The following is a 25,704-nucleotide window of genomic DNA, read 5'->3' as shown; positions in this document are numbered from 1 at the left end:
TTATTTTCTTTATTTCTCAGAGTCGTGACTTTGGAAGGTTTACAGTTATGCAGAGGTGCAGGATGATAACAGGTGACATTACTGACATCATACACATCATATTCATGCACCTGTGGTTAATCAAGTCTTGCTGTTTGCTGTGACAGTGCGCCCCCTGGTGGCCTCTCACGTGGTACTGCACCATGCTGCTTCTGTCCACAGTCCTAACGTCACACCAGCCTCCACTTATTTTTGAGTTACGTGTTTATACCAATCATTACGGTAACAGCGTAAGAACTAATTTCACAATAAAATCAACTTTCCGGTTCATTCAATATATCAATCAAATTATCGTTATTATGTATATACTGAGATATACAGACATATAGAAATGAAACGAAATTAAAATTAATTAATGAGTAATAAACAAAAAATCATAAATGTGCTACTTCCTTTCATATTTACATTATTAGGAAACTTCCTGTTTGCACAGACTTTCACTTTAAGTTGTTCAACATACAGATGTGGGATTTTTAATTTGTAATTTCTCTAAATTTAAATTACAAATTCAAAATGACAGATTCACTGTGTGTGTGTGTGTGTGTGTGTGTAGTCAGACTTTTTCTTGACTCGAATCCAACAGTCATTGTTAGAAATTACAACAAACTAATTTCCCTCACATTTAAATATGACTGTCATTTTCATTGAGGTCATGTGTAATAGGTAAACATAATCCAATTAATACTATTTAACTTAAAGGGATAGTTCAGTGAGTTTGAAGTGGGGTTGTGTGAGTTATCTATGCATAGTTAATATGTGACCTTATGGAGATGTTGATCAGCGATGTCATTTAACGGAGTTTGTAGCGTAAGTGTCAGTGCACTGCTGCAGAGGGGACCACCGACCAACTCCACTTCAAAATCACTGAACTATCCCTTGAAGGTGCGGCGTGTATATTAACGTTTTATTTTGAAAACCGGATGTCGCTGATGACCTCATGTCAGCGCTCTTCACTGGATCTACCGTAAAGAGCAGAATACAGAGCTCTGTGAATTCATGCAGGTTGACTGACGGATGGTTTGACCGCAGTGACGAGCTGAAGCATCTTACTGTAACTGTATCACTTCCATCCTGTCATGAACTTATCAAATATGTCCCAGGTGTCGGACTGTCTGTCAGACTCCCCTCGGGGTCCGTGCCCGGCCTCTCTCCTCCTCTTCCTCCGTCATCCTTTTAAACGGCTCAGCGGTTAATCCCGACTCTGACCGTCGAGGACATGGCGACGCGTCGGTTTTAATATTCCTCTCCTTCATTTCCCTGCATGCATGTAGAAATAAAGAAGAAGAAAAAGTCGGTTGCAGTTGCAGAAATTAAAGCGACTTTAATCGGATTGCAGGTTGGTGCAGCCTCCTCAGCTCTGAGGATCTGAGATGTCAGGCTGCTGCTCGTCGTCGTCTCTCTGTCAACTCCTGCACACGTTTTGATTATAAGGGAAACAGATTCATATCTGATCCGGAGGAGTTGATGGTGGAGTTCTGAAGTGACTCAACCTGCAGACATGGAGGCGAAGAAAGGTAACGACTCTGACGTGCTGCACAAGTTGCATCGCAGGAATATATATTAAATATGCACTGATAAAATATGAATGTCTCCTGAAAGCTTTGCTGAAATCGTCAATACGTGCTGGAGCAAAAGATAATTATACTTCAGTGTTTTTTCCCTGATAGGTATAAGTATCTCTGCTACAATTAAAATTAAGGCATCTACTTAAACAATAATTGATGCACAACTTGCATCATATTTTCTTATGAATTGAAACTCATCATATTTACAGTCATTCCTGTGTAATTTTGAAATGAGATGGTGAGATAATAAATGTCAGCAGGGGGACACAGGCCTGTACTGTACTTTACTGTACAGGCCTCAGTGCCACACTCCCATTACACAAGTAGGTCACACATGGTCTCAGTGTGAGGCCTCCACGACTGTACCTGTCTGTCACTGCAGACACTCGTGATGGATCATAAAACAATATTAATAAAGCTGTAGTTTCATAATGTGAGGTCGTACTGTACCAACCAGAACTTTAATTTGAATGACATGACAGTAAATGTTTCCTCCACCTGCTCTGCGTCTATCACCAAATATACATGTTTCTATTTTAGAATGAATATTCAAATCTCCATGAGCATCTTTCAGATTCCTCTAACATCATAACTGTTTTGTTTTGACAGACGCCCCCCCTGCGGGCGATGGAGGTAAGTCCGACACCCTGGGGTCGACCGGCTCCTCCAGGAAGAGAGGCGGGGGGGCCAAGAAGGCGATGCAGGCCAACAAGTCTGCGCTGCGGGCCCCCCGGGCGCTGTGCTGCCTCACCCTCAGCAACCCCATCCGCATGGCGGCGCTCGCCCTGGTGGAGTGGAAATATCCTGTCGCATGTTTATACCAACAATCCAGCTTCTGATCATGATGAGTTCATGTTTTTATTCATGCAGTTGTTGTGTGAAGATGCTTTTATTCACTTAACTGTAAACCTCAGGCCCTTTGATATTTTCATCCTACTCGCCATCTTTGCCAACTGCGTGGCCATGGGCGTCACCAAGCCGTATCCCGACGACGACTCCAACGCCACCAATCACCAGCTGGTGAGCTTCTCTTCACACACTCGATCTGTCAGATTGTATCAGATACAATCAAATATGAAGTTGAAAATTTAAAAAATATGAATAACACAAAAATGCACAATAGCAGCAACTGATCATCAGAGATACAACAGACAGTAGCTGGGATTTTTTGGGAAACATTATATTTGGGAAAATATTTTACTGAAGATGAGGCTCAAACATCAATTGAGAGGGTTATGTATCACATGGAAGTAAATAATCACCATGTTATTATATATAGTAGGAAAATGTACAAACCAACTTACTGGAAGATTCTTCTTCATTTCACCTCCTCTGTGACACACAATCTATATTCTCCACAAGAGTGATGAACGTTTGTCAGTGACTGAATTAGAACTGGGAGTCTGAACGAGGCTGAACACCAAGTACACAACAATCACAGGACTCAGATCATCCATCACAAAAACATGGATACAATGAAAAACCTGATTAAATATGAATTCAACCAGGGAATAAAGGAACTGGAAAAAATAAGGTACAGCAGACTTTTCATATCCACATTTAACTTTTCATTCGTACACGCTCATCGACAGTGACACAGAGATAAATACATGTTGGATGTGAGAATATCACATGAAGTAGAATCTTCAAACAGATGCCGTCACTCTGATCAGTCTCATCGGGCTGCTGAAGGTTTTGAAATATTACATTTTATTTAAACTTTCAAAAAAGGTTTATGATCATGAAATTACACCAAGTGACGTTGTCTCAGGTCGTCTCCTGACGGACACGAGCAGGAAGAAACATTTGTAACGGTTGATGAACTGGACGGTGGTAAATGTAGCAGAACGCAGCAACAAGAGGTGAGAAGGAAATAAATGGATCTTAATGGTTTTAGAGGTCAAAAGTTGTGCTGTGACCTCTGCCTGTGACCTCTGCCTGTGACCTCCGCCTGTGACCTCCGCCTGTGACCTCCGCCTGTGACCTCTGTTTGTGACCTCCGCCTGTGACCTCCGCCTGTGACCTCCAATCCTCCGCCTGTGACCTCCGCCTGTGACCTCCGCCTGTGACCCTGTCAGGGATCATGAACTCCAACCATCTGTCTCTCACGTCCTGTCTCGCTGTCGCCCCCTCTCCTCCTGTTTCTGATTATCTTTCTCTGTAAAGTCACTTTGTCAAACTTAAAACAAGTTTTTTTTCTTTCTCAACAGCAGTTTTCTATGTTTAGAAGAATCGTCTTTGTTGTCACAGCTTTGCTCAAACTGATTCCTCACAGACTTTACAAAGAGATGAAATATTAGGGTGAGATTTGAGATGATTTTATGTAAAGGTCGGCAACGGGGGGGGGTCTCACCTGGTAGAGTGACATCGTAAGACTGTGTCCTCGCTCTCCTGTCTCTCACTACTGAGATGAAACAGATATTGTAACAGAAACAAGCGGAGCAGCAGTGACGTGGACACAGAGCTGCAGCAGGGAACTGTAGATGTGAGCAGATCCCTTTATTGGATTTCAGAGGAGCTAAGCCGACAGTTTAAGATTCTCTTCTCTTACGGGGATTTAATATCAGTTAAACGTCAGGTTCTGGTGAACTTTACAGTATTTAAGAGAATAGCAGTCGTATCACATTAAACCACATCATGAAGTGATTTGAGCCGCAGCCTCAGGTGAAGTGGTGATGAAGGCGACAGCAGGTGATCAGAAGCGTTAAGCTCCTCATGACGCCTCGAGGGGCTTAGGCCTGTTGGGCACTGGGTCAAGAGGTCAGAGGTCCACTGATGACACGTCGTCTGACGTGAAGAAAGACGCATGAAAAAGAATATTAATGCCTCTTATTGCTGTAAAGAGAGAGAAGTTTCTCACTGATATTTTACTGTGGTGACAGCTTGACATGTTCTGCAGCGCTCCTCCATATTTATTCCTTTCAGACGTTCGCTAACATTTGAGAAAAGGTCACGAGCAGTCCCACGTCACCTTTTCCTTTCTCCTCAGGAACAAGTGGAGTACGTCTTCCTCGTCATCTTCACCATCGAGACCTTCACCAAAATCCTTGCCTACGGTCTAGTCATGCACCCCAGCGCCTACATACGCAGCGGATGGAACTTGTTGGATTTCGTTATCGTCATCGTCGGGTACGGTGGTGCTTGATTCAGTCACGATTGCCAAAGATCGATTATTAATAAGATAAAGACAGTAAAGAGAGCGTTGTTCTTTGTGCAGGTTGTTCAGTGTCATGGCGGAGGCCATGACGGATCATAAACCCGGAGAAGCTCATCACGCCGCAGGGAAACCCGGAGGCCTGGACGTCAAAGCTCTGCGGGCGTTCAGGGTGTTACGACCGCTGCGCCTCGTGTCCGGAGTTCCGAGTGCGTCTGTCGTCTGTGGTTTGTCTGATGACGAGCGTGTTTGTGCTTCATCCCACAGGCATCGATGTGAAGTGTGTGTTTGTCTCTTCAGGTTTACAGATTGTGTTGAACTCCATCATGAAGGCCATGGTCCCGCTGCTGCACATCGGCATGTTGGTCATGTTCGTCATCATCATCTACGCCATCATCGGCCTGGAGCTCTTCATCGGCAGGATGCACAAGACGTGTTACTCCATCGGCTCAGGTCTGAAGAACATCGTCTGTAATCTCTTCATATTTCGTGTGTGTGTGTGTGTGTGTGTGTGTGTGTGTGTGTGTGTGAACTCACTGCCTGGTTCGTGCTCCAGGCCTCATGATGGAGGACGACCCTTCGCCCTGCGCATTCGCCGGGAGCGGACGCTTCTGTGACGGCAACGGGACGGAGTGCCGGGGCAAGTGGGAGGGGCCCAACGGCGGCATCACGAACTTTGACAACATCTTCTTCGCCATTCTGACTGTTTTCCAGTGCATCACTATGGAGGGCTGGACGGACGTGCTCTACTGGGTACAAACACACACACGTGCCAGATCTCCTGAAGTTAATTTCTGATTGAAATAGTTCAACGACACTCGGCCTCTCTGTCTTTCTGTCTCTCTGTAGATGAACGATGCCATCGGTTTCGAGATTCCATGGATCTACTTTGTCTCTCTCGTCATCTTCGGCTCCTTTTTCATCATCAACCTGGTGTTGGGTGTGTTGAGCGGGTGGGTGGTCCCAGGTCTCCAAACTTTATCCTTTATACTTCTCTTCCATCTCTTGTCTAAGTGTTCTGGTGTGTGTGTGTGTGTGTGTGTGTGTGTGTGTGTGTGTGTGTGTGTGTGTGTGTGTGTGTGTGTGTGTGTGTGTGTGTGTGTGTGTGTGTGTGTGTGTGTGCGTGCGCACAGAGAGTTCTCCAAGGAGAGAGAGAAGGCCGTGGCGCGTGGCGAGCTACAGAAAGCTCAGGAGAGCAAACAGATGGAAGAGGACATGATCGGCTACATGGACTGGCTCATCGAGGCCGAGGACGTGGACGAAGAGGGAAACAAACGTGAGTTTCACACGCACGCACACACACACACACACACACTGGACACTGTGGAGATTCGAGCACGATCTGTGTGTTTGTCTGCGAAAGGTGCCGCGATTGCAAAGAAAAAGATGATGAAGAAGTTCGGCTGGTACAAGCACAGTGAGGACGGAGGAGGTATGTTGAGCGTCACCGTCTTATTATTATTATATTATTAATGTGTTTCTGTGACTCGAGACTCTAACGGCGTGTTCCGTCCCCGGGGGTCGTCAGAGTCGGACTCGGACGATGACATTGCATACCTCGACGACGACAGCGGCTTCTGCGCTTCGCTCATGTGAGAAAGAGAAACTCATTATTACCACACAGGAGCAGATGAAGTTGTTGTTATTAATCTCTCTCACTGTTTTGTTTCCTCAGGGCGAAGATGATGGCCAACAGCTTCTGGTGAGATTCTCAACATCATATTAATGTGACGAAGAACATGAGCTTCCAGAGAAACGCTTATAAAATATGTTTTTTATATCATTGGTAATATTTTAACAGTTCTTTTAACAGGACTGAGAACATTTGAAACTTATAATGATTTTTTAATCCATCAGCTGATTGCTGTGATTATGAGAATGTAGACAGCTCTGGTGCCCCCAGTGGTTCCAGGTGGTATCACCGTCTGGTCTCAGCAGACTCTGAATTGTTTGACAATCAACATTAACGTCTGAATCCCAAACTTTACTGAGTCATCCAGCGTTTTCAGTACGAGACACAAACGTTCACCTAGACATCTGTTCATCATGAACTCCGTCACTGCGTCTTCCCTGTCGCTCTCTGTGTCACGTTCTAAATGTCCACTCCTCCGTCAGTGACCAGCTGTGTCAGCTGAATCACACCTTCAGGAAGAACTGCCGTGTGGCCGTGAAGACCACCAACTTCTACTGGCTGGTGCTTCTGCTCGTCTTCCTCAACACGGTGGCCAGCGCCTCGGAGCATTACGGACAACCCAAGTGGCTCACGGAGATGCAAGGTAGCAACACACGCCTCCTCTTCACCTCAACGCCGGAGGAGAACCTGAGCGTGACTCCGCCTCTTCTTCTTCTTCTCTTTGTCCCGCAGAGCGAGCCAACAAGATCCTGCTGCTGCTCTTCACCCTGGAGATGCTGATGAAGATGTACGCCTTCGGCCTACAGATCTATTTCATGGCGCTGTTCAACCGCTTCGATTGCATCGTGGTGTTCGGCGGCATCCTGGAGACTCTGCTCGTGGAGTTTGACGCCATCCCGCCCATCGGCATCTCCGTGCTGCGCTGCATCCGCCTGCTCAGGATCTTCAAGATGACTCGGTAACCGAGGACGAACCTGAACCTTCTCTGATCGGACGTGTCCTGCGTGTCTCTGCTCAATGTGTCTGCGCTCTCTCGTGGTTTCCAGGCACTGGGCTGCTCTGTCCGACCTGGTCAACTCACTGCTGAACTCCATGAAGGCGATCTGCTCGCTCCTGCTCCTTCTCTTCCTCTTCCTCATCATCTTCGCTCTGCTGGGCATGCAGCTGTTTGGAGGCAAATTCAACTTCGACGAGATGCAGATGAAGAGAAGCACTTTCGACTCCTTCCCTCAGGCTCTGCTCACTTGTTTCCAGGTCATTTACGTCCCCACGACATCTTGTTTTTATTTTTACAGCAGTGCTTTATGTTATGGTATTAATAATCTCCGATGGTGCGTCTGTGCAGATCCTCACCGGAGAGGACTGGAACGCCGTGATGTATGACGGCATCATGGCGTACGGAGGACCCATCTTCCCAAACATGATCGTGTGCGTTTACTTTGTCATCCTCTTCGTCTGTGGTAACTGTATCCTTTTCCCAAGAAGTCGCCGACAGATCAGTGATTCCTGCTCCGAACATTACATCATCTTTTAATTCCCGACGGAACAAATGCGATTCCTTCATTTTGAAACCAGACATCCTGCTCAACGTCTTCTTGGCTATCGCCGTGGACAACCTGGCAGGAGGTGGCGGAAAGAAAACTGTGGAGTGAGTCTGACAATAGAACAGGTGATAGTGAGACGTTTTCCTGAACAGTGACAGTTCCAACTCATCTTCATCTGTTTCTCAGAGAGAAAAAGGACGATGAGGAGGAGTGGGACGAGGATGAAGAGAAGGAAGATGAAGATGCAGCGGTACAGTAGATAATGATTTCATATTTTTCTGCCAGAGGAAACAGTGTGTGATGTGTCGTCGTGTCTGCAGAACGACGAGGACGACTGGCAGGAGAACGAGGAGCTGAGGGCCATCGAGGGACTCGAGGGTGAGACAGACACTCGAACGTCTCACTTTCACGTCAACTTGGAAACTGTTTCACATCTTCCTGGTTCTCTGTGTTTCGTTACAGGCGTCGCTCCGTTGAAGCCGGAGTTCTCGGGGCCTAAAGAGAAGATCGTCCCGATTCCCGACGGGAGTTCCTTCTTCATCCTCGGAAAGAAAAACTGGTAAATCTGACTTCATGTTCCCAGTTAATCTACATTATTCTTTAACTTCCCACTAATTCATAACTCTCCACCTCTGAATCAATGCACTCGTTTCCTCACCATTCTCAGTTTGCGAGTCGCCTGCCACAACCTCATCCATCACCCCTACTTCACCAACATCATCCTCGTCTTCATCATCCTCAGCAGTATTTCCCTGGCTGCTGAGGATCCCATCAAATCCCACTCATTCAGAAACATAGTAAGACAGAGACATCGGAGCTTCACAGTAATTTACCTTCATGACGAGAAGAATTCATACTCTGTGTTATTTTTCCTCAGGTGCTCGGTTATGCCGATTACGTGTTCACCTCAGTTTTCACGGTGGAGATCGTTCTGAAGGTAAAGTTCACTGTGGGCGGAGTAGAATAAATCAAATGTATAATGTAATCTGGGAGCGTTAATGGTCGTTTCCTCACCAGATGACGGTCTACGGAGCTTTTCTTCACACCGGCTCCTTCTGCAGAAACGCCTTCAACCTCCTGGACCTGCTGGTCGTCAGCGTGTCGCTCATGTCCTTCTTCCTGCAGTGAGTTGTTGTGTAGCCGTCACCTGTGGAAGAGCAGGTGTGGAGGTCAGAGGGCCGACACCTTTCAGGGTTCGGTGAAAGAAAGTTTGTTCCATTTCCAAGTTAAACCTTAGCTTGGGGTCTTAGTCTGGGACCACATGGGTCATTTCCGATTTCCAAGAGTCGTTACCGCCGCACGCAATTGGACGTACAACCAGTGAGAGCAACGGATCACGTGACGTCTGTTGATCGACAGACCAGAGCAGAGAGGAGATGATGTCATGTCTGTGACGTCTGTGATGATGATTCCACAACGTGTCTGTGAACCGGCGTTGTCGTCTCTGTCGGACACATTTGAAAACATCAGGTTCTTTTAGTCGAATGCTCGTTTGTCAGCGTCAGCCATCTTGGCTGTTTCCAGTAGTCACTTCTCTCTACGTCACGGTATAAACCACGCCCCCTATCAGATCGTCGGTTGTGATTGGACCTGCAAGATTTCTGCCGGAGGGAAAATCACTTCCCGATGGAGGAGATCCAGACTGAGTCTAGTTAAAACCTGCTCTCAGTTTGACACATTATAGCTCATTATTTTTAATATTATTCATTCATTTTTTCTCATCTTTTTCTAACTTCTCTAAATCCTGGTTGTTTCCAGTTCAAGTGCGATTTCTGTGGTGAAGATTCTTCGGGTGCTTCGTGTGCTCCGGCCCCTTCGAGCCATCAACAGAGCCAAGGGGCTAAAGGTCAACTCTCTTTATTAACATTTAAATCATATTGTGTTGCATTGTACGCGTGCTGCCATGTTTCTGGTTGCTCAGTGTTTCGTGTATATAAAGTATAGTGTGTGTATACGTCCACAGAACGTGGTGCAGTGTGTGTTCGTGGCCATTCGCACCATCGGAAACATCCTGATCGTCACGACGCTGCTTCAGTTCATGTTCGCGTGTATTGGCGTGCAGCTCTTCAAGGTACATGATGTTCATGAGTTTTCCTTTGTTCTCATAAATCGAAAGAACAGTTTTTACTCTGTGCTTCGTGTTCCAGGGAAGATTCTACAGCTGCACGGACGAAGCCAAACACACTCCGGACGAGTGCAAGTCAGTTTCTCTTGTGACATTTCTCTGCACAGTATGAAGAACTTGATGATCCATAAACACTGTATGTCATAACATGTGTGTGTGTGTGTGTGTGTGTGTGTGTGTGCGTGTGTGTGTGTGTTTTCAGAGGAACGTTTGTCGTGTATAAAGACGGAGACATGAACCACCCGATGGTGAGAGAGAGGATTTGGGAAAACAGTGAATTCAACTTCGACAACGTGCTGATGGGAATGTTGGCGTTATTCACCGTGTCGACATTTGAAGGCTGGCCACAGTGAGAAGCACCTTTATATAATATTTATTATAAAGCATGAAGATTGTTTTGCGTCAAAGGGTCAGAAATGTTTCATACATTCATTGTTTTTTAAACTAAGGCTAAAACGTTTCACCTCTAGTTTTTATCAAAGTTTTCTCGAACAGGAACCTGCTGTTGGTACGACAGAGTGTAAATGTCAATTACAGGAAAATACAAATCATAATATTACAAGAATAAAGTTGAAATACTATGAGAATAACCCTGTTATATTACAATGCAAGGATAAAGTTTTAAAGTTACATGAATAAAAATTAAATATCACCAGAATAAAGTTGTAAATGAGGAACGTGAAGCATTTTGTTGAGTTAAACTTTAGTATAAGTTTATCATTATTATCAGGACTTTGATGAAACGACTGGAAGATTTTTCTTGTTCCCAAAATATTACGACTTTATACCTGTAATATTCTGACCTTTTTCTTATTAAATCACAAATTTATTTTGATAATATTATGACTTTATTCTTGAAATCTCAGAATTATTATCTTCTCTGATACTCGCCGTGATACTCGTCGTATGTTGTTGACTGTTTGAAGCTGAGTTCAGTTCTGTATGTTGTGAATGTGGATCAGAACGAGGGAACATGTGACACGTCGCATGTCACAGTGTTTCCTCACGCGTGTTTCCTCACTGTCGTCATGTTTTTCGTATGAAGGCTTCTTTACCGCGCAGTGGACGCCAACGCCATAAACCGCGGTCCCATCTACAACTACCGAGTGGAGATCTCCATCTTCTTCATCATCTACATCATCATCATCGCCTTCTTCATGATGAACATCTTCGTGGGTTTTGTCATCATCACGTTTCGAGAACAAGGAGAAGCCGAGTTTAAAAACTGTGAACTCAACAAAAATCAAGTTGGTCCTGTATATATATATATTTATATTCTATATCTGACTGTATATGTAATCGTCTTTATTAAATGTAATCTGGTGAATTAACGCTCCCTCTCGTCTTCTCTCCAGCGACAGTGTGTTTACTACGCTCTTAAAGCTCAACCCATAAAGATTTACATTCCCAAAAACCCATCTCAGCTCAAGTTCTGGAAAATCATCAACTCCAGTCAGTTTGAATACATCATGTTCGTTCTGATTCTGGGGAACACACTCACTCTGGCCATTCAGGTACCAGCTCGTGATTCACTCAACATATTTACAGAACAAATTTTCTTCAGTGATGAGAAGATTCGTGTTTGTTTTCTTCTCTCCAGCATTACGAGCAGTCGAAGACCTTCACCTCCGTCATGGACATCCTCAACATGATCTTCACTGTGGTCTTCACCATCGAGATGATCATCAAGTTACTGGCTCTGCGAGCTCACGTGAGACTTTTCAACCGTTCGAACGTTCACAACAACTCGTCTAGTTGATTTTCTCTGATTCTCACTTTCTTTTCTTTTTTTTCTGCAGCATTATTTCATCGACCCTTGGAACTCGTTTGACGCTCTGATCGTGGTGGGGAGCGTGTTGGACATCGCCGTGTCGGAGTTTAGTGTGAGTTTGTTCACACAATCTGTATTAAATGTGTGATTAAAGCCTCGAGTTGCTCTCCTTCTTTTCTGTTTTCCAAAAAATCATAACTACATAGTAGATACAAGAACTTGACATTAAATAAATCTCCTGAGAAAGATCCTGACACTTTACAGAAGAAGCAAAGTGTTGAGATGTTAATTTGATCATTGTTCTTCCTGACAGATGATTTACTCTAATAATTAAAGCATTTGTTTCTGATGCTGATGTTTTTTAATCTCTTTCCTCCGACACGTTGTCTCGGCCTGTTGTGGATCCAGGGCGGAGGCGGCCACGGCGAGGTGAGCGCAGGTCACAACCGCTGGAGCTGCACATGCGTCTCAGAATTATATTTCAACACGTGCGAGAATGATTCACCAGTTTGGTTTTAACGTCCTGTTCTTTCCGTGCAGGGCGGCAGCAAAGGAGAAAGTGGGAAAGTTTCCATCACGTTCTTCCGATTGTTCCGAGTGTTGAGGTTGGTCAAGCTGCTCAGCAAAGGAGAAGGGATTCGAACTCTGCTCTGGACTTTTGTCAAGTCACTCCAGGTCGGTGACGAGCAAATCATTCACATGATAATATTATAATAATTATTGAATAAAGCGCTGAGTTCAGGATGTTGTCATGAATCTGCTCAGGCTCTGCCTTATGTCGGTCTGCTCATCGCCATGATCTTCTTCATCTATGCTGTGATCGGCATGCAGGTGAGTGATCACGAGAAGTCATCAATCACCAATCGATGGTAAATATAAAAGTATAAAGAGAAAAAAAATCATTCTTTTAGTCTTTGAAATCAAAGCAACTGAGCACAGAGACTAAACACACGAGGGAGGCGGAGAAACAAAGACACAGACAGGAAGTTAACTAAGTGAGAGACACACGAGGAGAGTGAGGTCAAAGTACAACAGAACCACACTAGTCTAAAAAGTCTTCCAGAGGTTGTTGACGCCGGCGGCTCTGGATGACGACCGGTCAGATGCTCGTCTCTCACCATGTGACCTGTGTTCTGCTCAAAGACGTTCGGGAAAGTGGCCGTCGACGACGACACTCACATCAACAGGAACTGCAACTTCCAGACGTTCTTCATGGCCGTTCTGGTGCTTTTCAGGTGAGACACTTCATCCAGATGCTGAACTCCACTGTGTGTCATCAGCAATGACATTTAATAAGAGATTTTAATTCTCAGTCTTTCCTCTAATATGGTAAATTGACTGTATTCATGAAACTCTTTACTGAGTCACATTCGTTCACTGAAGAGTCGTCAGAGGCGATGTAGGGTTAAGTTAAGTGTCCTGCCCGAGGACACTTCTGTCTGCATGCAGACTGGGGGAAGTGGGGATCAAACCGCCGACCTTGTGGTTAGTGGACGAACGCCTCTACCTCCTGAGCCACTGCCGCCGTATATCATAATGTCACCTGCGTTTTTATGAGAGTTTTCTAACTAAGCCCAAGTTATGTCCCAACACAATATTTCCTTGCATGAATCAGAATGATTGTGAAGATTTCCTCCGATGAAGACGAGTGTCAGAGAACAGTGCTGCTCTGCGTCCTGCAGGTGTGCCACTGGAGAACAGTGGCAGGAGATCATGTTGGCGGCTCTGCCCGGCAGACGCTGCGACCCAGAGTCCGACACTGAGCCCGGTGAGGAGTTCACCTGCGGCAGCAACTTGTCCTACATCTACTTCATCAGCTTCTTCATGCTCTGCGCCTACCTGGTGAGAACGAGGCCTTTAAATCTGCCCTTCTGGCTCCTGTTGTGATGTCATGTAGGCATGATTAATTCAGAGTTGTGTTTTACAGACTGTGAGGTCAAGATGAAAGTAGAGAGAATAAAAGTTTTAAAAGCTCAACCTGTCTTCTCCAGTTCCCCGCTCGAATATGAAACGTCCACATCCCTGGATTTTGTTAATCCAGAAAGAAAAATCACGAAATCCTGAATTAAAAGGCTGCGACTGTTTCGGTTCCATTCCTGTGACCTCAGAGCTATTTTAAGACCGTGTGTGTGCGTGTGTCTCCTGTGTGTGGTTCTCTGTATTAGATCAGAATGGAAAGTCAATCAAAGTCACTCATTACAAAACAAAAGACAAAACACCTCAATGCAAAATGTCAACTTTTCTTATTCCTTAATTTTCCCTGATTTCTTTCAGGGTTTATTGTTATGATCAAAAACTACTACAGATTATTTTAAATAGTTTGAAACGGTGTTTGTGTGTCAACGTTGTTCGTCTCTGTCTCTCCGTCAGATCATCAACCTGTTCATCGCCGTCATCATGGACAACTTTGAGTACCTGACTCGGGACTGGACCGTGCTCGGGACGCACCACCTGGACGAGTTCAAGAGAGTCTGGTCCGACTACGATCCCGAGGCCACGTGAGACCTCCCTCCTCTGCTCCTCTGTGGTTTTCTTCCCTCTGATGTTTTTCACTGTCGTCTCTCTGTTAACTTCTGTTTGTCTGCGTCTCTCAGAGGTCGTATAAAACACATCGACGTGGTCACGATGCTGCGCAGGATCCAGCCTCCTCTGGGGTTTGGGAAGCTGTGTCCTCATCGAGTTGCTTGCAAGGTGAGTCACCGCAGTCACAGTCTTCTCCTCACATCCGGCTTCAGGCGCAGAAGTAACAGCGGCCTCCCGTTTGTCCTCAGAGACTCGTCGCCATGAACGTCCCTCTGCACTCGGATGGGACGGTCACGTTCAGCGCCACTCTGTTCGCCCTGGTGCGAACCTCACTTAAGATCAAGACCGAAGGTGACGCAGGAGAAACTCACCCACACTCTGGTTCTGTTCTTGTTGTGGTCGAGTGTCATCAGGGTTTGTCGTCCCTCAGGTCCCATCGACCAGCAGAACGAGGAGCTGAAGGTGATTATCAAGAAGCTGTGGAAGCGAACGAAGCCCAAGCTCATCGATGAAGTCATTCCTCCCCCTAGAGGTACATCACAGAATTACACCACTGCCATAAAGACAAACTGTAGAGGAAACTGAAATCACTCAAAAGATTAAATAAAGCTTTATAAACCTGAATACAAAAACATGTTTAGACATATATGAATCTCAGGATCTTCCTCTTTCACCTCATCACAGCACTTTTTTTCCCCTCCTCAGGTGATGAGGTGACCTGTGGGAAGTTCTACGCCAGCTTCCTGATTCAGGACTATTTCAAAAAGTTCCGCAAGAGGAAGGAGAGGGAGAGGAAATCCAAACGGAAGGACAGGGCGGCTTCTCTGCAGGTGAAGATCGATTTAAAAGATTTGTTTTATGGCGTAGACCAGACGCTCCCCTCGCTATGAGTCATATTCAAAGGGTTTGATTATGGTTTTTAAACACAAAGAAAGTTCAGTAACTTTGTTGTGAATGTGAATATTTGTTTATCTTCTTCTTTAAATCCATGAATCTGAAAATGTGCAAAGGTAGTTCATTTCCAAAATTTAACTAGGAGACACAGATGTGTCATATAGTATATAGAGTATATGAATGACATGGAATCAAACTCTCAAGATTCAAACAAGTCAAGCTTTAAAGATCCTGGAGGGGTCCAGTCACGTTTTATAAAGTATATAAAAATATTCAGCTATGCCTAATATTTTGTTTAACAATGCTTCGCTAAGTGTCTGCTAACACACCTGCCGTGTACAGGACAGGAGCAGAAGAAAAACACTTTTCTGACTGGAGGGAACTTTAATCAAGTTTCTTTCCAGCTGTGTGATGATGTGTTTGTGTTTTCTCAGCTCGGGCTGCGGACGCTGCAGGACCTGGCTCCAGAGATGCGTTTGGCGATGGCCTGTGACATGGAAGACGAGGAAGGTGCAGACGGAGAGATGATGGGTGACGACATATTCGACAGCGAGCCCAGAACCTCGGCGACCAACACGCGCACCAGCACGCCGATGCCGGCCATAGAAATGCTGGTGGAGCAGACGACTGTGCTCATGGAGCGGGAGCCGCGGGAGGCCGAGGGGGGCGTTGTCACGCAGCAGGTGACGCCCCTGAAGGAGCAGCACAGACCGGGCTCCGAGCTGGGAGGAGTCGATGTGGTGACCGAGCAGCCCGTGAGGGCGACGCCGCTGCCCACCAGGTGCGTTTCTCCGAAATTCACACATTCTATTGAAAAGTCACACTGAGTCTCCTGACCTGCCTGTTCTCTACCGACAGGGTGGAGTCCATCAGTCAGTCGCTTCCTCCCCCTCCTCCTCCGCCGCCGCCGCCGTCTCCTCCTCCTCCAGAGACGTCCGGAGGAGGAGGAGGAGAGGTTGTGGCTGAAGAAGCAGCCGTGACGGCGACAGCAGCTGAGCAGGTTTACATCAGTGAAGGCGAAGCTGCAAGTCTGTCGACAGGAGACAGGTGAGAAGAGGAAGAGTGAGAGATGAAGAGTGAGACGAGGAAGAGTAAGAGAAGAAGAGTGAGAAAGGAAGAGTGAAACGAGGAAGAGTGAGAGATGAAGAGTGAGACGAGGAAGAGTGAGAGATGAAGAGTGAGAGATGAAGAGTGAGAGATGAAGAGTGAGAGATGAAGAGTGACAGATGAAGAGTGACAGATGAAGAGTGAGACGAGGAAGAGTGAGAGAGGAAGAGTGACAGATGAAGAGTGAGAAAGGAAGAGTGAAACGAGGAAGAGTGAGAGAGGAAGAGTGAGAGATGAAGAGTGAGAGATGAAGAGTGAGAGATGAAGAGTGACAGATGAAGAGTGAGACGAGGAAGAGTGAGAGAGGAAGAGTGAGAGATGAAGAGTGACAGATGAAGAGTGACAGATGAAGAGTGAGACGAGGAAGAGTGAGAGAGGAAGAGTGACAGATGAAGAGTGAGACGAGAGAGAGTGACAGATGAAGAGTGAGACGAGGAAGAGTGAGAGAGGAAGAGTGAGAGATGAAGAGTGACAGATGAAGAGTGACAGATGAAGAGTGACAGATGAAGAGTGAGACGAGGAAGAGTGAGAGAGGAAGAGTGACAGATGAAGAGTGAGACGAGAGAGAGTGACAGAGGAAGAGTGAGACGAGGAAGAGTGAGAGATGAAGAGTGAGAGGTGAAGAGTGAGAAAGGAAGAGTGAGATGAGGGAGAGTGAGGGATGAAGAGTGAGAGAGGAAGAGTGAGAGATGAAGAGTGAGAGATGAAGAGTGAGAGAGGAAGAGTGAGAGATGAAGAGTGAGACGAGGAAGAGTGAGAGATGAAGAGTGAGACGAGGAAGAGTGAGAGATGAAGAGTGAGAGATGAAGAGTGAGAGAGGAAGAGTGAGAGATGAAGAGTGAGACGAGGAAGAGTGAGAGATGAAGAGTGAGACGAGGAACAGTGAGAGATGAAGAGTGAGAGATGAAGAGTGAGACGAGGAAGAGTGAGAGATGAAGAGTGAGACGAGGAAGAGTGAGAGATGAAGAGTGAGAGGAAGAATGAGAGATGAAGGGTGAGAAAGGAAGAGTGAGACAAGGAAGAGTGAGAGATGAAAAGTGAGACAAGGAAGAGTGAGAGATGAAGAGTGAGAAAGGAAGAGTGAGACAAGGAAGAGTGAGAAAGGAAGAGTGAGAAAGGAAGAGTGAGAGAGGAAGAGTGAGAGATGAAGAGTGAGACGAGGAAGAGTGAGACGAGGAAGAGTGAGACGAGGAAGAGTGAGAGATGAAGAGTGAGACGAGGAAGAGTGAGAGATGAAGAGTGAGAGGAAGAATGAGAGATGAAGGGTGAGAAAGGAAGAGTGAGACAAGGAAGAGTGAGAGATGAAAAGTGAGACAAGGAAGAGTGAGACGAGGAAGAGTGAGAGATGAAGAGTGAGAGGAAGAATGAGAGATGAAGAGTGAGAAAGGAAGAGTGAGAAAGGAAGAGTGAGACGAGGAAGAGTGAGACAAGGAAGAGTGAGAGATGAAAAGTGAGAAAGGAAGAGTGAGATGAGGAAGAGTGAGACGAGGAAGAGTGAGACGAGGAAGAGTGAGAGATGAAGAGTGAGACGAGGAAGAGTGAGAGCTGAAGAGTGAGACGAGGAAGAGTGAGAGATGAAGAGTGAGAGATGAAGAGTGAGAGAGGAAGAGTGAGAGATGAAGAGTGAGACGAGGAAGAGTGAGACGAGGAAGAGTGAGAGATGAAGAGTGAGACGAGGAAGAGTGAGAGATGAAGAGTGAGAGGAAGAATGAGAGATGAAGGGTGAGAAAGGAAGAGTGAGACAAGGAAGAGTGACAGATGAAAAGTGAGACAAGGAAGAGTGAGAGATGAAGAGTGAGAAAGGAAGAGTGAGAAAGGAAGAGTGAGACGAGGAAGAGTGAGACAAGGAAGAGTGAGAGATGAAAAGTGAGAGATGAAGAGTGAGAAAGGAAGAGTGAGATGAGGAAGAGTGAGACGAGGAAGAGTGAGACGAGGAAGAGTGAGAGATGAAGAGTGAGACGAGGAAGAGTGAGAGCTGAAGAGTGAGACGAGGAAGAGTGAGAGATGAAGAGTGAGAGATGAAGAGTGAGAGAGGAAGAGTGAGAGATGAAGAGTGAGACGAGGAAGAGTGAGACGAGGAAGAGTGAGAGATGAAGAGTGAGACGAGGAAGAGTGAGAGATGAAGAGTGAGAGGAAGAATGAGAGATGAAGGGTGAGAAAGGAAGAGTGAGACAAGGAAGAGTGACAGATGAAAAGTGAGACAAGGAAGAGTGAGAGATGAAGAGTGAGAAAGGAAGAGTGAGAAAGGAAGAGTGAGACGAGGAAGAGTGAGACAAGGAAGAGTGAGAGATGAAAAGTGAGAGATGAAGAGTGAGAAAGGAAGAGTGAGATGAGGAAGAGTGAGACGAGGAAGAGTGAGAGATGAAGAGTGAGACGAGGAAGAGTGAGAGATGAAGAATGAGAGAGGAAGAGTGAGAGATGAAGAATGAGAGAGGAAGAGTGAGACGGGGAAGAGTGAGAGATGAAGAGTGAGACAAGGAAGAGTGAGAGAGGAAGAGTTAGACGGGGAAGAGTGAGACGAGGAAGATGAAGAGTAAGAGAGGAAGAGTGAGAGATGAAGAGGAAGAGAGGAAGAGTGAGAGATGAAGAGGAAGAGAGGAAGAGTGAGAGATGAAGAGTGAGAGATGAAGAGTGAGACGAGGAAGAGTGAGAGAGGAAGAGTGAGACGGGGAAGAGTGAGACGAGGAAGATGAAGAGTAAGAGAGGAAGAGTGAGAGATGAAGAGGAAGAGAGGAAGAGGAAGAGTGAGAGAGGGTGAGGGAGAAAGATATTATATGTTGTTTGGATGATTCCCGGTGTAAAACAACAGGTTGTGTTTGTGCAGATTGTTACAGGAGCTTCGTATTTAATGCAGATGTTGAGTTGTGAGGATGTGAGGAAGCTTCTTGTCTCTGTGTGTTCGACAGGTACGTGTATCCAGAGCCTGTCTCTCCTGAACCCACCGTCACCGGCTACAGTGGTCAGAGCCTGGACCGAGCCGCCAGCATCGAACCGTATGACGCTCAAGACGCCAACGGCTTCGTCGGCAACGGCTACAACAACACCGACGTGAACGGAGGGAGCGTCGCCGAGAGCCCCGCCCCCTTCTCCATGGACGGGTACAACGGGAACGGATACAACGGGAACGGATACAACGGGAACGGGTACAACGGGAACGGATACAATGGGAACGGATACAACGGGAACGGGTATGCGGGCTACAACGAGAACGGCAGCGTCATCAGCAACAACGGTATTGGCAGCACGGCGAGCGGCTTCAACGAAAACGGCAGCTCTGTGACGGGATACGCTCAGAAGGTCCGGAGACGGCTGCTTCCTGTCGTTCCTCAAGGTCAGACACCGACTTTATGTATCATCGACTAATCTTAACGTTTACAATATGATACTGTAATACAGTAAATGTTTCATTTCACAATACATGTTTTACCTGATAATCAATAATATGTATGTGAGGTCGTCACTACATGTATAATAGTAAAAGTATAATAATAATAACAACAGCTTGGATTTACGTAGTTACCCAAGGCCTCGTCGCAGAGTGAGACAAATGAAGAAGGTAAAAAGGTAAAAAAAAAAATTAAAAAATACATATGTAAAAAATATATATCGATATATTCTTCGTTTAAGAAACATAAACGAAGAATGGACATCATCAGTAAAAGGAGTAAAGCTTCTGTTTTTGAAATATGAAATATCAGAGATGTTTCCTTCATAAAACATCAGGTTGTTTTTCTTCCTAACAAATAATAAATGTATGAGTGAACTTGAATACGTTTGTGACTGATGCTGTGACCATCCTCGTGGTTATAGTCATTACATTACATTACAGTTATGTTGTCGTTATGTTTTATGTCACGTGTCGTTCCAGGTCGACGGCCGTCCTTTAACTTCCAGTGTCTGCGACCTCAGAGCAGCGTGGACGACCTCCCCATCCCGGGACGTTACAGTGGGACAGCCTCCCCGTCCCGGTCCCGTCTGCAGGTGAGACCGCGCCTTGCGTGACCTCGCGTGACCTTGCGTGACCTCGCGTGACCTCGCGTGACCTCGCGTGACCTCTGACCGTTCAGCTACGACAGAGATCCTCACCTGGTTTCTCTCTCATCAGATCCAGCAGAGTCTGGACTCGCGGCCCGGCAGCGCGTCGTCCATGTCGTCCGCCTCCTGGTTGAACACGACGGCGGCCGGCGTCACTCCGGTCCCGGGAATCATCGCTCCCTCGGGGCGCCGAGGAAAACTGGTCTACACGCCCGTGATGCTGATGGACCAGGCCACCGGCAGCAGCCGACCGCTGTGGAGCGACGGCTCCGCCAGCCTCCCGGCGGGAAGCCGCCCCGGCTTGTACCCGGGTCAGACCAGAACCTTCACCAGCGTCAGGATGCCGCAGGCGGCGCCGCTCAACCAGGGCTTCATCAACAGAGGCAGCGCCGACAGTCTGGTGGAGTCGGTGAGTCGAGACGAGAGCGACAATATGAAACTGTAACTTTCAACAGGCGGACGGATATTTATGAAACTTAATAGAAGAGTTAACATGGATGTTGTCTAAACGTGAATACATTGTGGATCACCAAGGTTAAAGGTCAAGGTCACCAGGGCCAAATACCACCAAAATATATGATCATATAAATAAATATATAATCATGTATGATCATATATATATAAACTGTATATAAATATGTAATCATATGTATCTCATGAACCGATTTGACCCATGACGTCATCGTCTCGCAGAAAAATGAGGTCAAAGTTTACAAATGACCAGGTCAGAGGTCATATAACATATTTACCTTTAAAGGTCAAAGGTCAAGGTCACAGAGCCAATTTTTTGCAAATATATTCTGAGTGACCATAACCCTGGAAATTGCAAACAGAATTTGTGGAAAGTTTTCTTCAAGGGTCTTGTTGGTTCATAGAATAAAATCTGTAGTGAACTTTATGATGATGTCATGAAAAATGATGCAACGTTCTGTGAACAGAGGTCAAACTCAAACATTAGTTTCTGTACATGTGCTGATATTTAACAGCTGTATCAAATGATCATCAGAGGAAATTCATACTTTATAACTGTAGATCTCTCACGTGATCTGATGAACTTTGAATCATCTTCTTCACTGGATGTTCGTTAGAAAATAATATTTCAGTTGGTTTGATCAGAGCAAAGAATCACTGGACATGATCATAATAATAATAAATGCATGTTGTGAAATCATAATCCTATTTTTACATTTTTGCGTTGTGTTGTATTTCTCTCACTCGTGTCAGATCCTGATCTCCGAGGGTCTCGGCGTCTACGCCCGCGACCCGAAGTTCGTGAGCTTCGCCAAGAGGGAGATCGCCGACGCGTGTCACATGAGCCTGGACGACATAGAGAGCGCCGCCGCCGACCTCATCGCTCGTCAGTCGGCCTCGCGCGTAGAGGACGAGCTGGCCGACGAGATGAACTGTGTGATTACTTACTGAAGTTATTACTGTACGAGACGTGTGTGTGTGTGTGTGTGTGTGTATGTGTGTGTCGAGTGTTTGTATCTTCTGATGCGGTAGGAGACAGACGGACCAACACTTCCTGTAAGAACACGTCAGAACAGGAAGTGACACGTGACACATTAAGACAAACTGTCACTCAGTTTTATGACAAAGGAAGATTTTACATTCTTTCATTTTCTACTGTACGTGAATCCTGCTGCGGTCACGACTCGTACAGCAGTGAAGACAGAAAGTGTTGAACTATTAGATCAATAACACAGAGGATGAGATCCAGAGTGTAAATATATTAAATATCATCCAAGATGAAGTTTTCATACTCATAGTGAAAATGTCTTCTTTTTTTTCCACCTGTGGAACGGAGAGTTTATATCGATTGTGCACAAATAAAACAAGTTTTCTCAGATGTCATGTTTGATTCTTTTTGTGACAGTTTGTGATTCAGTTTTGAACTGAAACGGACGACGAGAAGTTCAGTTGTGTAATCAGATGATAACGGTCCGGCAGATGGACGACATCTGGTTCCTCCGCGAGTCAGCCGCTCAGAAACAAAACCTGTTTCATTAATATATGCATGATTGTACAAAACGCTGAGATGCAAATAGTTTGTTGACGTCAGGTGATTTGTTTCCTGACCTTTTCATTTCCTTCTTCACGTGACTCCGTCCCGCTCGTCTCCTTTATTCCATCTCATCTCCCTTTAGAATAAAGCTGCGCTGTGATTGGACAGACGTCACGGCGCTTCACGCGCCCTCGCAGCGGCTCGTGACGCAGTCCTCTGCTCTTCCTCCCCCCGGGCTGTTCCGGATGAGCCCCCCCCCCCCCCCCTCCCCCCCTCCCGATCCTCTTATCAGCGAGTAAGCGGCCAAGATGGATGTTGTAAACCAGGTAAGAGCTTCGTGCTGGAATAATCATCTGATTCGTTATGGTTCGAGTGTCTGCTGATGCTGATTCTTTATCATCACGTGTCTGCGTCGTGCGCGCGAATTCATGTCGGTGTTTTTGTCATGAACCGTCTTCAACGATCAGTGATATGAATTCATCTCAGTCGCGTAAAGGCGCCGCAGAGCCTCGACGGAGGAGGGAGGTTTCGTCCGGTCGAGGTGATGGAGAGTGGAGGTGCAGAGGAGGAGAGGATGAAGCTCCTCTTCTGCACAGATTCCGTTCATTCATTCATTCAGCTCGTTCACGTCTCAATTCCTCGCCGTGCTACGATAAGAACCGTGAATCTGAGTCGCTCCGAGGCTCCGCGGTGGGCCCTCCGTCCCCCCCGTCTCCCCCCCCTCCGTCCCCCCCGTCTCCCCCCCCGTCCCCCCGTCCCCCGGAGCGGGGGCGAGGGGGCTGAGGGGCCGAGGGGCGAGGGGCCGAGGGGCCGAGGGGCGAGGGGCCGAGGGGCCGAGGGGCGAGGGGCCGAGGGCCGAGGGGCGAGGGGCCGAGGGGCGAGGGGCCGAGGGGCGAGGGGCCGAGGGGCCGGGGGGGCCGAGGGCCGAGGGGCAAGGGGCCGAGGGGGCCGAGGGCCGAGGGGCGAGGGGCCGGGGGGGCCGAGGGCCGAGGGGCAAGGGGCCGAGGGAAATCAGGAGGATTTTATATCTGTCGAATGAATCGTGCGTCATCTGGATGTTTTTGGAGAAACTGCAGCGGGTGAGACGCGAGGACCCGTCGCTCCGGTGCGGACTTTCAGTGATCAGGCGCAGGGACACACCGCGGTGCCGCATTCACCTGCACACACACACACACACACACACACACACACACACACACACACACACACACAGTTACTCTGGTTCATCACAATGAATTAAAACAGTGAAGAGAAGAAGAAGAGAAGCTGTTGTGTCGTGTGAGGTGGAGAAAACTGTTAATCAGCTTTGTCTTATGATAATGCTTCCAGGAGCTCTCACAGGCACAAACACACACACACACACACACACACACACACACACACACACACACATACATACATTACTACACATGGTGTCTCCTCCTCCAGCAGCTCAGGCCTGTGAGCATCATCATCATCATCATCATCATCAGACTCACAAACAGTGAGAGACAAGATTATTAATAATAATAATAATATTAATAATAATGATGATGATGATGGTCTGTGTGTTGGCAGCTCGTGGCCCAGGGGCAGTTCACGATAATCAAACAACCTCTGGGATTCATCAAAGCTCTACAATGGGTAAGTCCTCTTTATCATATATATTTTTATTGTACATATTGACAGTTGGCTGCACAAAATAGCACTAATGCATAAATATTTCCATTTTCATAAAAAAAAATCAGATTTGTCATTTGTTGTTTGTGTGTTACTGGCAGATGTTTGACCTTCTGTTGCACAGAGGTCATGAAGCTGCATTTATAATAGATGTGACTTTACACTCGAGAGGGAAAAAAATGGTTCACAGTTGAAGCTTCTCACGATTCCTCCTCGTTTTCTCACGTGTAATAATTAATAATCACTCTCACACTTGTATTCAAACCGTGACTGAGGTTGTTACTGAGGAGTCCCCCCCCCCCCCCCCCCCCCCCCCCCCCCGCCCCCCAGCCGGGCAGGGGACACCAGCCGGATGTACAGTATGACGTCACCGTAGTAACACGAGGAAAATAATGACAGTTTGTCAAATCTCCCTCAGAGGTCGCGACCTCTGCACACGAGTCATGTGAACGCTCTCCTCCACCAGACGATGGAGCCACAAAACTGACGATGTGTCAGTGGAACTGTACGTCTGGACTGAGAAGTGTATTTATCTTATCATCATCAAACGGATCAATGTTTTCTGACAAAGATGTTTAGTGAGAAATGACTTATTATTTCACTAATGGATTATAGATTGGACAGAGTTACTGCTTCTCTTTGACTTATTCAATCATAAAGTTAATATCTAGGTGGTTCATCAACAACAACTGAAGATGAATCATGAAGAGAACTCTTCACTGGGCGTGTTAGGAGGGAAAGGGAGGAGGGGGGCGTTCCATTTCTCGTGTGTGGATCCTGTCATTCCCGGCCACGCCCACTGCTCCTCCGCCCGGAGAACGTAACGCGACCCAGATGAGGAGACTCGTGCCAGAGCCCGAGAACAGTCAGAGGCATGAGCGTGTCCTTCCCTGGAGCTGAGTGAGCGAGCCAACACCTCGCCGCTCGCTGCCTGGCTGGGTCACAGCCAAGCACCAATCAGGAAGCCAGGGCCCATGAATCATCTGTCAGCCGGCGTCAGGGAGGAGGCGGAGCCGCTGCTCGGTCTGGATGAATATGGGCATCGGGAGCAACGCGGAGGAGAGAGAGAGGAGACGCCCCTCAAAAGTATTTTTCCAGTTCCCGAGGCAGGATTCCGTGGAAATGGGCGGCAACAGAAATGTGTTTGCTTCTGTGTGGTGTGTAGTGTAGTGTAGTGTAGTGTAGTGTAGTGTAGTGTAGTGTAATGTACAGTAGAGACAGTAGAGACAGGAGAGACATAGAAACACACTTGTTTGTGCAGCTGCTGCTACAAACTTTTATATAAGATACAAAGACAAAAGTGTTTATATTATAACAGACCTGTGTGTGTGTGTGTGTGTGTGTGTGTGTGTGTGTGTGTGTGTGTGTGTGGAGGATGAGTGTGTGTGTGTGTATGTGTGTGTGTGTGTGTGTGAAAGCGTCTAAATATTATTTTCTAAGTGTGTCATTCGATGTGGAGTCCGACGACATAGTCCGACCCCGCCTCTCTTTCCTCTGCTGCTGAATATTTCATCTGCATTCTAATATTTGATCTCTGACTCCGACTCCCAGCAAAACATAAGACAAACAAAAGAGCGTCTGTTTGTGAGAATATGAAACACGAGGCTCAATCACTCTGTTGGTTCTGTTGTACAGTAGCTCCGGGCCTTT

General features: G+C 46.6%; 2 protein-coding genes across 3 annotated transcripts in view; both read left to right on the top strand.

The window, feature by feature from the left end:
- The first annotated feature begins 18 nt into the window (after positions 1-18).
- On the top strand, positions 19-22,244 carry cacna1fa (calcium channel, voltage-dependent, L type, alpha 1F subunit a). Its single transcript, XM_047330939.1, has 48 exons — positions 19-72; positions 1,376-1,553; positions 2,214-2,403; positions 2,519-2,624; positions 4,594-4,733; positions 4,822-4,967; positions 5,059-5,211; positions 5,315-5,511; positions 5,608-5,711; positions 5,892-6,034; positions 6,122-6,190; positions 6,287-6,350; positions 6,434-6,460; positions 6,874-7,034; positions 7,124-7,349; positions 7,438-7,645; positions 7,737-7,857; positions 7,967-8,039; positions 8,122-8,185; positions 8,256-8,313; positions 8,398-8,494; positions 8,603-8,732; positions 8,813-8,872; positions 8,953-9,059; positions 9,694-9,781; positions 9,899-10,006; positions 10,083-10,135; positions 10,263-10,409; positions 11,106-11,307; positions 11,416-11,574; positions 11,661-11,771; positions 11,860-11,943; positions 12,240-12,260; positions 12,372-12,506; positions 12,597-12,662; positions 12,975-13,066; positions 13,514-13,673; positions 14,202-14,329; positions 14,426-14,522; positions 14,603-14,705; positions 14,785-14,886; positions 15,060-15,184; positions 15,683-16,029; positions 16,107-16,295; positions 19,262-19,686; positions 20,224-20,336; positions 20,461-20,799; positions 21,615-22,244. The coding sequence occupies exons 2-48, from the start codon at positions 1,538-1,540 to the stop codon at positions 21,810-21,812; spliced, it is 6,252 nt and encodes a 2,083-aa protein (XP_047186895.1). The 5' UTR covers positions 19-72; positions 1,376-1,537; the 3' UTR covers positions 21,813-22,244.
- Positions 22,245-22,647: 403 nt separating this feature from the next.
- Positions 22,648-25,704, top strand: part of sypb (synaptophysin b) — a 15,843-nt gene continuing 12,786 nt past the window's right edge. Inside the window, exons 1-2 of one of the 2 annotated variants that reach the window (XM_035644746.2) lie at positions 22,648-22,721; positions 23,953-24,018. In XM_035644746.2, coding sequence (XP_035500639.1) covers positions 22,704-22,721; positions 23,953-24,018 — 84 coding nt within the window. In that variant the 5' untranslated portion in view covers positions 22,648-22,703. Of the gene's footprint in view, positions 22,722-23,952; positions 24,019-24,904; positions 25,141-25,704 lie in introns of those variants that run through there. The other variant, XM_035644747.2, reaches the window with a different exon arrangement.

This window comes from Scophthalmus maximus, chromosome 3, assembly GCF_022379125.1.
Source record: "Scophthalmus maximus strain ysfricsl-2021 chromosome 3, ASM2237912v1, whole genome shotgun sequence".
Taxonomy (NCBI): Eukaryota; Metazoa; Chordata; class Actinopteri; order Pleuronectiformes; family Scophthalmidae; genus Scophthalmus; species Scophthalmus maximus.
Note: the sequence above shows the minus strand (reverse complement) of the source record. Positions and strands in the feature narration are given on the sequence as shown.